Source organism: Ceratina calcarata, unplaced genomic scaffold (genome assembly GCF_001652005.2).
Source record: "Ceratina calcarata isolate Rehan_Ccalc_2016 unplaced genomic scaffold, ASM165200v1 scaffold569.2, whole genome shotgun sequence".
NCBI classification, from domain to species: Eukaryota; Metazoa; Arthropoda; class Insecta; order Hymenoptera; family Apidae; genus Ceratina; species Ceratina calcarata.
Genome location: NW_017176894.1, coordinates 465,216 through 478,429, shown reverse-complemented (window position 1 = coordinate 478,429; position 13,214 = coordinate 465,216). Strand labels below are relative to the sequence as shown.

At 42.5% G+C, this 13,214-nt stretch overlaps 2 protein-coding genes across 3 annotated transcripts; both read right to left on the bottom strand.

Annotated features, from left to right (window-relative positions):
* Positions 1 to 290: 290 nt before the first annotated feature.
* LOC108629414 (protein FAM45A) lies at positions 291 to 1,681 on the bottom strand. The gene is made up of 4 exons (XM_018032063.2): positions 1,443 to 1,681; positions 948 to 1,379; positions 753 to 870; positions 291 to 681 (listed from the first exon to the last, which is right to left on the bottom strand). The coding sequence occupies exons 1-4, from the start codon at positions 1,677 to 1,679 to the stop codon at positions 410 to 412; spliced, it is 1,059 nt and encodes a 352-aa protein (XP_017887552.1). The 5' UTR covers positions 1,680 to 1,681; the 3' UTR covers positions 291 to 409.
* Positions 1,682 to 2,093: 412 nt separating this feature from the next.
* On the bottom strand, positions 2,094 to 9,956 carry e (nonribosomal peptide synthetase ebony). 2 transcript variants are annotated; one of them, XM_018032242.2, is made up of 13 exons: positions 9,515 to 9,956; positions 7,752 to 7,887; positions 7,260 to 7,535; positions 6,523 to 6,678; positions 6,208 to 6,434; positions 6,069 to 6,131; positions 5,406 to 5,616; positions 5,106 to 5,273; positions 4,301 to 4,497; positions 4,033 to 4,231; positions 3,592 to 3,952; positions 3,062 to 3,512; positions 2,642 to 2,782 (listed from the first exon to the last, which is right to left on the bottom strand). In XM_018032242.2, exons 2-13 carry the CDS (start codon positions 7,885 to 7,887, stop codon positions 2,642 to 2,644), a joined length of 2,586 nt encoding a protein of 861 aa, XP_017887731.1. In that variant the 5' UTR covers positions 9,515 to 9,956. The 2 variants fall into 2 exon arrangements, with proteins under 2 accessions (XP_017887732.1, XP_017887731.1); XM_018032243.2 differs by lacking the exon at positions 9,515 to 9,956 and having other exon boundaries at positions 2,094 to 2,782.
* Positions 9,957 to 13,214: the final 3,258 nt, after the last annotated feature.

The window sequence follows — 13,214 nt, the reverse complement described above, 5'->3', positions numbered from 1 at the left end:
CGAATTATTTCATTAAAAGCTGATTATTCGTGGGTAAGAATTAGAATAGCAAGTGGGCTTGTCCTCAAGCTACATTCTCAATTTTATTAAAAAAAACTGGGATATCATAAACGTATATTAATAAAAGTAGAAATTGTTCCCTAGTTTCGTATTTTAAATAGTGTTTATAGGAGCTAAGGATTTTTGCGCGGGGCCAAGAAATCTACGTCTGATTGAAGTTTCTCATGTCTTGATTAAATCTCAATTTCAGTGCTAGATAGCGCTACTATTACCTTTTCAGGACGCCAAGTTCTTTTCAATTCAAATTATTATTCGCAATTTGGGAATGAGTTTTACAATTAACACGTCGATATATTTATTGTGTAAGATTCTTTAAATATATGTACAAAAATATGAAGACAGTGTCATATTACAGTAGAAACAAGTTTTCTGCCACGGCCAAGTTGATCAGGAAATTTTCTACCGCGGGTGGTAAATTTTTTTCTTTTAATGTTTGTGCGGAAACCATTTTCTGACCATCGGGTCCTTGAAGGACAGCTAACGATTTCAGCTGATTCAGTAAATCTTGAGTCTTGTCATTGATCTCGGATATTATTTGGGCTTCCGCGTAAGACTGATTTTCACTCAATTGAATCATGAACAGTGCTATTTCTTTATGTGTCTTTGTCATCGTTAAACTCTCTGGAAAGAACATAGTAACTAGGGTATATATTTGACAAAGTAAAAGTATCATCGAATTCTTATCGTTTTACCTTTTGCATGAGACGCAACTGTGATTTCTCTGGCTGGTATGTTTACCAGCAAATCGAACAAGTCAGTTCTCGATGAAACTGAACTGTTTCTACAGCCTGCGACGTAGTGCGAGTGTCCCTGAAAAAATGTATGAAAGTTTTAAGATTTTATAGGGGAATTCGAATCATTAGAATGTAATAGATTCTTTTACGTACTTTCAATTCTGCTAGTTCATCATCCGTTAGATCTATCCATGGGAATAGATTATCTGTAACATTTCGGTGTTTCATCAATGAGGGAAAAGTTCCAATCCACCTCAAAAGTTGTTCTAAACTGTGATGATAAACGATTATCCGTTTCTTTAAGAGAAGAGCAGTGTATATGAGAATCGTTTTCAGTTCGAACGTCTTGATCATTTCCCTGGCATTCGTGTTTATTATAAAGGAATGAGTATTAAAGTCGTCGGAAACGAACGTCCCGTTCTCCTGAGTGGAGCATGATCCTTTCGTAAATACTGAGAGATACAATTGTAATATTTCCGTAGGTTTCCCAGTCTTGCAGTACATTTTGCTGAGCACTCTCGAAAGGACCTCATACTTTCGTGGATTAAAATCTTTTGCGAATAGAACTAGGGCAAACTGTTTCACCTGTTTCAAAGACGAATTCGTTTGGTTTCACCGTATTCGTGATTATCGTTAATTTGAACTTACTTTTGGCAATTTGTCAGAATCGAACACTTCGTTACAATGTATGTAGAACCACGCGTGTTTGTATCTCGAAAATACGAACACCTGGGGAGAATTGTGCTCTAATTCTAAATTGCATTTTCTCGCGACAACAGTCCTTTGCGATTCAGAAACAGTTGGATAGACCCATGTCCACAATATATCGCCGTTAGAATCTTTTTCGATTATGCTACACGACAATAAATCTGTAAGGGGAGCCATGTCGAGTAATACTAACGATAGGGTTAAATAAAATGATCATATACTAGTTTAGATTAACTTTATTCAAAGAACATGTACGTTATTATTGGATTTGGAAACAGGCGATCGAGATATATACGTATCTATTAATTAAAATTCATTTTGCCGAATTTGACATTTCGTTAGGTTATATTCCACTATCGCATCTTGTACGATCGGCATGTGCTGCCATCTTTCCTAATCACTCAGATCGGGATATTTCAAAAAGCAGTTCACAGAAAAGAGTTACGGTTTAAACAATGCGTAATTACGTCCAAGACACGTCTTCAGTTAATTCGTTTTAGTGCAGTGAATAATAAAGTTTCAAGATATAATAAGTGTGCTCATCGCGTGTTGAAGCAGGTTTTGAAGATTCGGAATTAGACAATACAAAGGTACACGAATAATTTTTTATTAAATCATCTAAAAATCACATACACGACGCGTACATTCGACAATTAACATAACCATCAATTCTTGCACTTATTTTCTAATCGTATCGCCTGTAAGTGTTTCGAACGCTAATATTTATATTACATTACGTGTATTCAATAGTGATTAACAGTATAATTGGTCGTTTTGTATGTTCTTATCTAAATGAACGTGATCATGCATCGCGGTATAGATATACTTACAATTTTTCTATGTACAAGAGTATTTACAACTTTTCGTAATCGTTGTTTTTAGTAATTTCATATAAATATTGTTAGAGCATTGATACGATATAATACTAACGAAATCGACGGCAATCACACAATGTAATTTTGCATAATAAATACCGAGCAGTTTTTCCGATTGCAATTTATTAACGCTTGTATAATTTTCTCCGCCTAACGGGTTTACACCGTTATATGCTTCAATTTTGTTGTTACGACAATTCGTGCGTCGCATCATCGCAATTGGAATAACGCAATCGTTTCCGGTCTGTTTGCAGGGTACCCATGTTAGGCGATCATTTTCAACGAGCAAATTGCCAGTTGAGTGTCCGGTGCTTTTCCAAAGGGCTTCGTACCATCCGGGGCGCTGTACCTGTTCACTTGGTAAGTCGTCATCGTTTCGTATCCAAACACGTCTATTCCGAGTTGCTGCAGCACAAACAAAATGCGCTCGAGCGTGAATCTTTTATGCAGAACCACGTACGTACGTACGATTATACATATAGGACTTTTTAACTCGGTTTTATTTATAATTCATAACAAACGAAATTGGGAAGTTGAAGAAGAAGCATGGGAATTTGGGTAATCCAATTTCCATGTTTCCGTGGATGAGGCGCGAGATAACGATACTTTTGTTACAAACTTGTTAAAAAAAGTGTGTCGCGCAAACTGGGGCTTTCGAGTTTGGGATAGTACGTAGGTATTTACCTGCGTTAGCGGGCTCGTGTTCGTCGTGAAAATTCCGGCGTACTCTTTCCTCCTGGCTAGACGTAAACAGTATTCCTCCATCTCTCTCATTATAATAACGTTTTCAGCCGCTTTCAGATCGCTGCTGGTACCCATCATGAAATTGTGTATAATCTGGCCTTTCCCTTTCGGCAATTTTCGTTCTCTGATAGGCGCCTCGAGGTATTCCAAGAAATCGAAGACAATCGTCAGTTTCGAGTCGAGTATCACCTCGGGTTCGTCCCAAAGATCGAAATTAAGCCCGATCCCAATTACTCTCCCGTCTCGCGACGATTTCACTACGAAACTGAGGTCTTTCTCCACCAACGGATCCCATAATCTCTCCATTAGTATCCGATAGTCCTCCCTGGATATTTCCGGCATCAACCATTGCTCCAAGTCTGCTTTACTGTAGAAGCTTTCCGTGATAATCCTATAAGGAATACACGAACGTTTTGCTTCGTACTTATCACGCTAACGAAAATCGCTCAAGAAAATTGAATCCCACTTACTCTATCGCGTCCGCCTTATGAGAGTCGTTCAGCATTTCGTAGATGAACTCCTCCTCGTTTAGAGTCCCGTTCTCGAAAGCCTCGTCTGTCGTGCTGACCGTCATTCGGTCGATCACCTCGGCTAGATTCTTCGCGGTGATGAACTCGGTGATGCCTATTTTGTACCCCTGATCCCGTAGCTTTGTCACTGTGTAGACCGAGTTCAACGAGTTGCCACCCAACTCGTAGAAATTCGATTCTAGCCTTACGACCGCGTTGCCTTCTCCGATCACGGAGGCCACCGTAGGAAACAGTACTTTTGCTTTTTCCATATCCTTTTCAGGTACTCCACTATACTCACAGTTCAAACATCGTTCTTCATCTAGATAGAAAGATACATGTGATATTTATTTGATAGAGTTAATAAGAAATAGTATCCGTTTCTTATTCAAAGTCCCATACCGTCGTTGTTTGCGTTCAAAGCTTCGTAGTACTTCAATAATGCTTGACGATCGGTTTTTCCGTTGGTCAACAGCGGTATAGTTTCCAACATAACGACTCGCGGCAACATATAGACGGGCAACGTGGCCTGTAGGAAAGTCTCGATTTTCAACGCGCAGGTGGACGAATCGCTCGCCACGGTTACAAAAGCTATGAGTGTCTGAAAATTCGATAAATTGCAGTCGAGATCCGCCGTTGAGATATTCTTGAGAGACAGGCGGTGCTGTACCTGCGACAGCTCGCCGGGTCTGTGGCATAGCACGACGGCCTTGTCGACGCCAGGTGCCTTGGCAACCGCTTTCTCTACTTCTGTGAGATCCACGCGGTGTCCCCTGACTTTGATTTGCGAATCCAACCGACCCTCGTATACGATCACGTCCTTTGATATTCTAGCGTAGTCACCGGTGCAATAAATCCTCGAGTATTCTGTTTAAAGGACGATGCAATCCACGATGTATAAATCAAAATGTAAGGCTAACGAAGATCTTGATGTTAGGTAACGAGTACTTCATAATATAGTTGATAAAACGTTTAAGAACAAACAATTGGTTACGCGATAGTTTATAATATAACTGATAAACTATGAGATCTTGATATTACGCAAGGACATTACCTACTTCGCGATTCTCACCGTAATTCATCTCGTTTCCGTCTCCTTTCGATGATAATTCATTCGTTCTCGTATTAATAATGGAACTAATGAGACCGGGTAAAGGATAAATAAATTTTCAGCCAAACGTCGATTTAAAAGAAAAAAGGAAGAACGCTAAATTTCCACGACGATAGCGTGAAGTATTCCCAAGTGAAGTAAGATCGGACATTCCTAACTTAACGACATTACGCGCGGTACGCGGATAAAAAAGCAGAGAAACTTGTTATACGTGTAAAGTCTCGCGCGCGCGAGTTTCTTATTTGTCATCTTCTATTCCCGTCAAACAATTATGAGTCGGCGTTTAATTAAGAAATAATTAAGTCTCCGTTAAGGAGTAAATAGCGTACGGTCTGAACGTTTTTCATTGAATTGTAGTTTTTACCTGGATCGATGGCGAAGGGGTTGTCGTGGAATTTCCGGGAATCGACGTCGCGAATGTAACCCGTGGCGAGGTTCCTTCCGGCTACTATCAGCTCGCCCACTTCCCCTTGCGGAACCAGTCGCATTTCTTTGTTCACGATATAAATAATGCAATTGTCTAGCGGCTTTCCTGCAATCACCCGAGAGCAACTTTGAACCTCGATGCCAAGGACACAATTAGAATTGCAAATTTAATCGAGTCTCTGATCTTTTCATTTTTATATCCAGTATCCGTTTATTTTCTAAAAACAATTCCTCTTACCTATGGGCACTTTCTCCGCCGACTGCAGCTGCCTGCGGTCGTTCAACAGATAATAGGCGACGTCGCCCATGATCTCCGTGCTTCCGTAAAAGTTGGCCAGAATTTTCTCGCCGTTGTCGAACGTGACGAAGAACTGTTCAGCCAATGAGACCGGTAACGTTTCACCGGAGCATATCCAAAGTCTGAGCGAGCTCAGCGCGCTGTCCTTGCTCTGAAACGAGACGTTCATGAGTAATTCGCGCGGCCAAACTTGGCGTTACCGCCGATTACTTAGCGTGATTTAAAACCGCATATTCTGACGTTAATTGATCCATCAATCAGCGAGTCAAGGTAACTAGACATGGGTCACCGGATCTACCCCTTCTTCACGTAACAGCCAACCTTTTAACGGCTAATTAAGAGCCGTGGCATTAAGTTCTCCAATCAACTTTATATTCACGGAATTTTTATCGAGCGAGCGTAACGCGAACAAAAAAAATCATATAAGTGCATTTCTTGAATGCAATCTGAAAAATCGATCGTTACTGACGGCGACGATAGGTGAAGGCGAGGTTGAAGGATCGAGTAGAAACCCGTTAACGATATTCTAACGTTGCGTTCGTGAACGTACGAGCATTTACGTATAGTCGTTTGCATGTTGCAATAATCGACGTTCATGCTCACCCGCAGGCTCAGGTACATGAGTATAGATTGTAAAAGCGACGGGACCAGCACCAGTCGTTGAATCTGAAATCATTATGAATCACAGCCTCGTATAGAATCTATTGAAAACAATCATACTTAAGTACCGAGTCCAACTCACCTTGTATTTCTCCAATAGCGCGACAAACCTTTCCGGGTCTCTGGTAACGTCTTTAGGAACGACTATCAAGGTGCGACCTCGCAGCAGCGGGCCCCAAATCTCAGAGACGCTGTCCACGAACGTCAGAGACGTTTTGAACACGCAGTGCTCTTCGTCCTCTGCATAAGGCAGCTCTTCCCATTGCCACTGTAGTCTGTTTAACACGGTCGCGTGTGGCAAGAGTACTCCTGTTGTAATGAAACGAAACGAATCGGTATATCCTCGATTACCGCATCGACCGTTATATGAAACGTATGATGTAAACGAATTAATTACCTTTAGGAATGCCTGTACTCCCGGAAGTGTACAAGACGATGGCGATCTTCTCGGGATCCTCCTCGATCTTTAAATCCTCCTTCGCCTCGCCTTCGGACAGCTTCGATAATTGGTTGTAAGTCAACGTGCTCGTGCCCTCGTAAATCGCCGGATCCGCTGATAAAAAAATTGAGAGATGAGTCAAATTGCGATTTCCTGAATCGGCTTAATTGATTGTAGAATAGTTGATGTGTCCCTCGGTGTTAACAACGTTCAATTAGCTACGAGCGACGAATGTCAATGAAACTCCGCGGCCGCGAAATCCGATTGAACGTTATAGAAGTGATTCGATTTACCTATCGACCTTAAATTTACATAGCCGGCAAGGTCCTTCCATTTATCGCTCGATGCGAATATGGTTTCTAAATAGGAACTCAGGAGTTTTTTCACTGTCATTATTTTTCTTTTCTACTGACATTTTTTTTAATCACGGACCATGTAACTCGAGGACATCGGTTGAAAGTTGAAAGAAACGAAATAAATATCACCGCTATAAGGCTGTGAATATGCATGTATCGCGCATACATTAAATTACTATGCGATTAATAAGAGAAAGTTCATCAGTTATTCGAATGATCGACCGTCGTACAATTTTCATTTCGGAAACATGTACCATTTTGCGTGGCATGCAGTTCAGTTGAAACCGGTTTTGTAAATCAGACGGAGGTCGAAAAAATGAAGAAAAACGTCCTGTTTACCGGTTTCCTCAATCACGATCGCGAACGGTTGAGCCTCTTGCAGAATGTGTTTCATCCTGGTCATGGGAAACTCCGTGTCCAAAGGTAAATACGCCATGCCTGCCTTTTCTATGGCGATCAAGACGATGGGCAATCGGTGGGACGGTTTCATGCACACTCCCACGAGCCATTTCGACGAGCCCTCCGGTTTCTCAAATTTTTTTAACGCCCTGGCTAATTTGTTAGTCAACTCGTGTAACTCTCCGTAGGACATCGCGTATCGTTGTCCATTATCATCTGAGAACATATTGCGATATAGTTCATCCATTAATTATTTTCCTGCGTCAAATTTAGACAGGAAAAAATAGTACACGTGCAGAGAAAAATAAGATATATAATGGATTCTTAATGACGCAAATCACGTTTCTGTCTTTTCCATTTTATTTTTTCCTTCTAATCAAACAGAACCGTATGCGTGTTCGTTTTCTTGTTAATAATATCAATGACAAACACCTTCGTAACGGATCGCCAGCTGACTAGAATAGTTTAACGCTGCCTGGTTGAATAATTTATGAAGCGTATCCTTCTCTCTACCCGGGCTGCTTCTCTGTCGGCCTTTTAACACCGACTGTTGTAGTATAGTACCCATCTGTGAATTGAAAGTTTTACATCTTTATACGAGACATTCTATCCGAACGAATTTACATTCTTATTTATGCTTATTAATTAGACGATTGACTCGAACGTAAACACGTTCTCAATGCTTTCTGAGTTATTGTTGACTCATGGAATTCGAAATCCTAAAAGAAAAACGTCGGCGTTAGCTGCGAATGCCTCTTGAACGCTGCTTCGATCAGCGAGAGAAAGATCGATGGCTAGGTCCTCGAGAAAAGAATGAAAAACTGACGCGACTCGACGCCGAGAACGCGGCAAATAAGTCTTCGGAATCACGAGAAGAATTAGGGTAATGGCGTAATTTTTCTTGTCCAGGCTCCGTTTCTCTAATTATCATTCGGAAAAAGAGGCTCGCGTCTATTGTTTCGTTCGCAACGCGGCAGCGGACTCGTTGACACAACGGACCTGCTTAAGTTCGGTTGAGAAAGCGAATACTTTTTCTAACGCTCTCGCTGTGAGAGCTTTTCCACGCCTTACAAACTTACCGCCGGTGGATTCGCTCACCGGATTTCGTCACGTCCATGAAACGAAGGCCTCGTTTGGTGTAATACCTTCCGTAGTGAAGCAAATAAAACGCATCGAGGCAATCGAGTTTTGCACGGATAAATTCATCCTCGGACAATTTAATTCCCGAATCGATTCTACGGTGACTGGCGAAATGCAATCGGTGGTTACGGCCAGCTGTTACTGCGGATTTAACGCGTTTACAGAATAATATGAAAGATGCATGGTAACGTGGGAAAATTGTAACTGTTTCGTTTAGCATACTATTCTGCGGTCTCGCGATACAGATCATTGACTTCGCGATCGGTGAACAATAACAATGTTTAAATTAAGTTCTACTTTCCATTCGGAACGTGACTGCACAGTTGATTTCGAATCCGTTGATCGACAGATAAACGCGTACGAAATTGGTTACATAACGCAATGCAGTTTGAAACGTGTAAAATATTAATAGTCGAAGAGACCCGAGAAGTTTGCGTTCGACTGTGAAAGGCATTGGAAATAGAAGTAGATTGTAGAGGGTTTATCTCGTCGATCGAACCGAATCGAAAGGGAAAAAAATAATGTTCTACGAGGCATGGCCCGGTGTATGCATGCGAACTCGTTGCGACAGCTTTAACTATTTTTCTGAGCCGTAATGATTTATGACCGGTCTACATTCCGTTTCGACAAAAACCGTCCTGGTTGACTAAATTTCAGAGAAATTCAATTTCTGTCAGGCGCATAGCGAGAAAAATTCGGTTCGATGGACGAAAAAAAACTTATTCTATTACCATTGCCATCGATTCTAGAGAGGTTTCGGAAAGAGAACTCTTTCATGCGTCTCGTTTCAATCGTCACCGACGGCGATCGGTTCTAGCCACTTTTCGTCAACGCTTTTTATCCAACACAAAACCGATTGAAGTAGAGTTCAAGTTGAAATATAAAATCTCTTCATGAAGAATCACTAATCAGTATTTAAGTATTTTTACTCTATGAAGACTAGAAATGATAATTGCTGATGCGAAAGAAGTCGCGGGAAATCGCACTTTAGACGTTCTAACTATGTGGGTCGTGTCACGAAGTGAAATCCTGAATCCGAGTTTTGGTTCGCTCACCTCAGACCGCGACGGTGTCTCACGGTATTCGACCTTCCGTCCACTTGCTTCCTATTCCTTGAATCTACGAATAAATTTCCAAGCACACGCCGCGTTCTTCTCGCTGCAACGACAGGAGCCGCACTCTCGAAATCCGATCGAATTTAGGAGGTAGGACCCGTCGGGGACTTTCACTTCGCCGCGAACCGACCAATCCTCCGATTTTCCGCCTTTCCAAATTCTGTTGCCCACGCTTGCTCGAACCACCGTTACTGTTCACGTCCCCTCAATATAATCTGACTCGCAGGAAATTCCTTCAGTCGCGCATGTATCTTCTAGCGAAGCTTCTAATCGTCTGTTCGCTCGTCTTGGTGCAGATCGGAAACTCGATGACCCTGCAAGATTCGGTCATCACTGGGCCGATCACTCGGTGCGAATGCCTCCTCCCGTTGACGTAGCACGTACTTTTATATAGAACCGGTTACTGGTTACGTGGACCCTGAATTGTTCGTTGTCCCCTATCATGCCACCACCACCTCACTTTCCGTATCTTTTGTGTCGTGTCGCGTTTAGGTCTTTCTGCACTAACGTAACGTCGCCGTCACGTCGACGGGACGTATGGTCTCCGTAGGTCGTACGTTTGGCAGCGGAACCAGTGCTGTAGTCTTTAGGACAGTGCATAGGGCAAAGCGAAAGAACCATCGAAGCAGGTAATGGACCTTAAACAGCAGGCAGTCCGCCTAACGATTCGGTGTCAAACGAGACTGCTTTTACACCCTAAGTTGCCGAAGTACGCCCTACGACCTACGGAGACCCTACGTACTGGTAACGTTACGTCGACGTAACGTTAGTGTAGATAGACCTTTTCATTATGCACCGTGTCGTCTGGAGTCCGTCGGGCCCCTTAGACACCGACGTCGACGCTTCGTCACGCGTGAATCCTTTCGTACATAATTAGAGTCAATTTTAGTTTGTCTAACCGCGACTTCTCTTTTTTTTTGCAAATTACCAGCGCCGAAGAGGAATCGATTCGTTCCATCGGCATCGTGAGCTCGATGAAGCTTGCGATCCTTGAATCAACGATCAACGGTTTAATCGCGCGTTCCCATGTCCCGGTAATTTTGTGATCGGCCTCAAGAAAATCAGTCGGTCGTAAAATAATCGTTTCCATTGTACAGGTTTCATTCGGACGATATCGTTCTGTCACGGTCCGATCCGTAGAGGAGCCAAGGAGATTTTATTTATTAAACATTGTTTGTTACGCAACCTCGAGGCGAGAGGAGACGAGCGGCGGTGCACAACATCGTTAACGTCTATTAACCATTACCTATCCACTATTATGATTCTTTGTTACATTATTCAAGATCCGTCTACTGATGCGGTTTTCAATTCGTTTTTATTCCGTCCCTCTGATTCACCCGAACACAATACGATTTAATCTCTTATAGGTCCATGGGACTTTTTTCTATCCTCGAATCTTGTCATTAATCATTTTTAATGTATAATAAAGTCTCCTCTCCGTGCGATCTCACGTTTCAGTCGAGTTCCAGTTGAGGCTCGTGATTGATCAATTAAGAGCTCGTCGATGCAACTTTGATGATTCGTTTAAAAACAGTTCCTCGGCATCTATCAAGAACCATCCCATCAGGCTATTTATGTCGACGGAATTGATCGATCGGACTTTATCAACGTGACGCGGAAGCTAAGCTAGCCCAACCGAAAACACGTTCAGCTGGAAGTTCCAGACTACCCTTTTTGTTACCGGCAATCTCGCGTCAGAAATCGTGTCATGAAACTTTCATGACACATCGTGCCTCCTCTGTTAAGTCTAATTAGTCGTGTCATCACTTTTTTTCCAGTTCTCTTCGCGCCGATACGAATCGCGTTCGCGTTCTCGAATCACGCCAGAGGGCTTCGTGGGAAACGTTGACTTTGTTGCATGTTTCAATGTTACGAAACCCCAAGGGAAACGTACAAAAAATAAGCCTGTAGTCATTAGTTCCGCCAATTGTATGTGCCCGCGATCCGGACATTGATTTATTGTAACAAATTTGAAATACGCCGACGTTCATCAACCCTTGTGTCAGAATCGATGACAATCGATCGTAGAGAATCGAATGGACGGGGAATATGGAACAATTTTTTTAGTAATTATTCCGGTTCTTCTAGATATTTCAATACGATAGAGGAGTTTTCCGTGCGGGTAAATCCAAGGTTGGTTCACCCAATCAGTTGTATTTAAATGCATCAACAATAATAACGCAGCTGCTACTGGTGTCTGATTTATGCGAGTTACGATACATGTCTGCAATTAAATGATTCTTTTGCCTAGTTTACCATTTTCTTCTCCCTTATATTACCGTTAGAACGGCTCTGTCGATTATATAATTTACTTACAACTCAGCGATTATAAGTGGCTGCGAGCTAACAAACAAGTTCAGACAATTTCTGATTTTTCAATTACGTTGGCCAGGTGCACTGCGTTTATATAACACGCGTGGGCAAATAGGTAGCCAATCAATCCGTTGGTTTATGAAAATCGATTAACGAGCCTTTTTTCCCCGTTTACCATTCTCGTTGCTGCGAATATCCACGCAACGAGTTCCGCAAGTGGACAATAACGTTCTCGTTCCATTCGTCTATCACGTGCCTAATTGACATTCAAAAAAATACGTTTCCATTCTGTTAATAGCCAAACGCTACCTTTTTCCGATGCCCCCGATGTAAACGGCAGATATTTGCAATCGGTACAGGCAACAGGTGCGCTGATTGTTTTTAAAAGGCAGAGACCCAGTTGCTGTCTCCAGAAACGAGAGACGCCGCGTGCGCTGAGGAAAAACGAGCGCCGCGCAATTTTCGATTTCGATCGCCAACACCTCGACGCGTTATTTCCACCGATTCATTAGCACTTGAATGAGAAGCGAGCAATTAACTTTTCCACGTTCTCATTACGAACAGCACGCGAATGTTGCAGAATATCGGTGCAGCTTTGTTTAATTATATTCCTAGCCGCGATCAGCGTATTCCAATTAACGAGTTATTCGAAGGTAGGGTTTTCCCGCATTAATTGGGAGTATCATCGATCTATGATCATTCGCGATTGCCCATTGAGGCCGTTTCGAGATTTACACATTTCGATTAACGTTTAAGCACGTTCGGTGTTCTCTATAATTTTCCTCGTACAAAATGTGTGGCAAACTCGTTAATACCCAGCGCGTTAACACATCTTCTACGTGTTTGTTCGTCTGACGCACGGATTTTATGCCTCGCGGAACGAAATGCGAAAGAAAGTTGGGAATCCCAGATAAACTTTTCCTGTTACGGTTGCGGGGACGTATTCCCCTTTGACGTCACGCGAATCCCGACTCCGAGACTTTGCGAGGCTCGTCGCCACCGTGAATGAAAAGAAGTGTGGGCGTGAACGATACTGCATACTCGACGAGCGAACGCGACGTGACGCGTGGCCGTCAATGAAACGGTTCAAAACGCTGTTTCATCGCGGGTTTTACCGCATCGAAGTGACCTATCAGATTAATCAGTGTCTAGCTTCATTGTTTATGGTCTATAATAAAACGCCCAGGCTCTTGTCTCTTTCGTCGTGAATTGAAAGCCGTTCTAATTCACAGTCACGGTGATTCAATGTTAGAAGAAGGGATAATAGGAAAATAGTAGCGTCGCAGACTGGTTCGCGGCGATGATGGATAGATAACGGTATAGATGG

Excerpts from the sequence above, each read along its gene's own strand:
- LOC108629414 (XM_018032063.2), bottom strand. The coding sequence starts at position 1,679 with ATGGCTCCCCTTACAGATTTATTGTCGTGTAGCATAATCGAAAAAGAT. Across the intron at positions 1,380-1,442 it reads ATTCTGACAAATTGCCAAAA|GTGAAACAGTTTGCCCTAGT; the intron begins GTAAGTTCAAAT and ends TCTTTGAAACAG. Across the intron at positions 871-947 it reads ATGAACTAGCAGAATTGAAA|GGACACTCGCACTACGTCGC; the intron begins GTACGTAAAAGA and ends ACATTTTTTCAG.
- e (XM_018032242.2), bottom strand. The coding sequence starts at position 7,887 with ATGGGTACTATACTACAACAGTCGGTGTTAAAAGGCCGACAGAGAAGC. Across the intron at positions 6,132-6,207 it reads CGCTATTGGAGAAATACAAG|ATTCAACGACTGGTGCTGGT; the intron begins GTGAGTTGGACT and ends TAATGATTTCAG. Across the intron at positions 3,513-3,591 it reads CATAAGGCGGACGCGATAGA|GATTATCACGGAAAGCTTCT; the intron begins GTAAGTGGGATT and ends TATTCCTTATAG.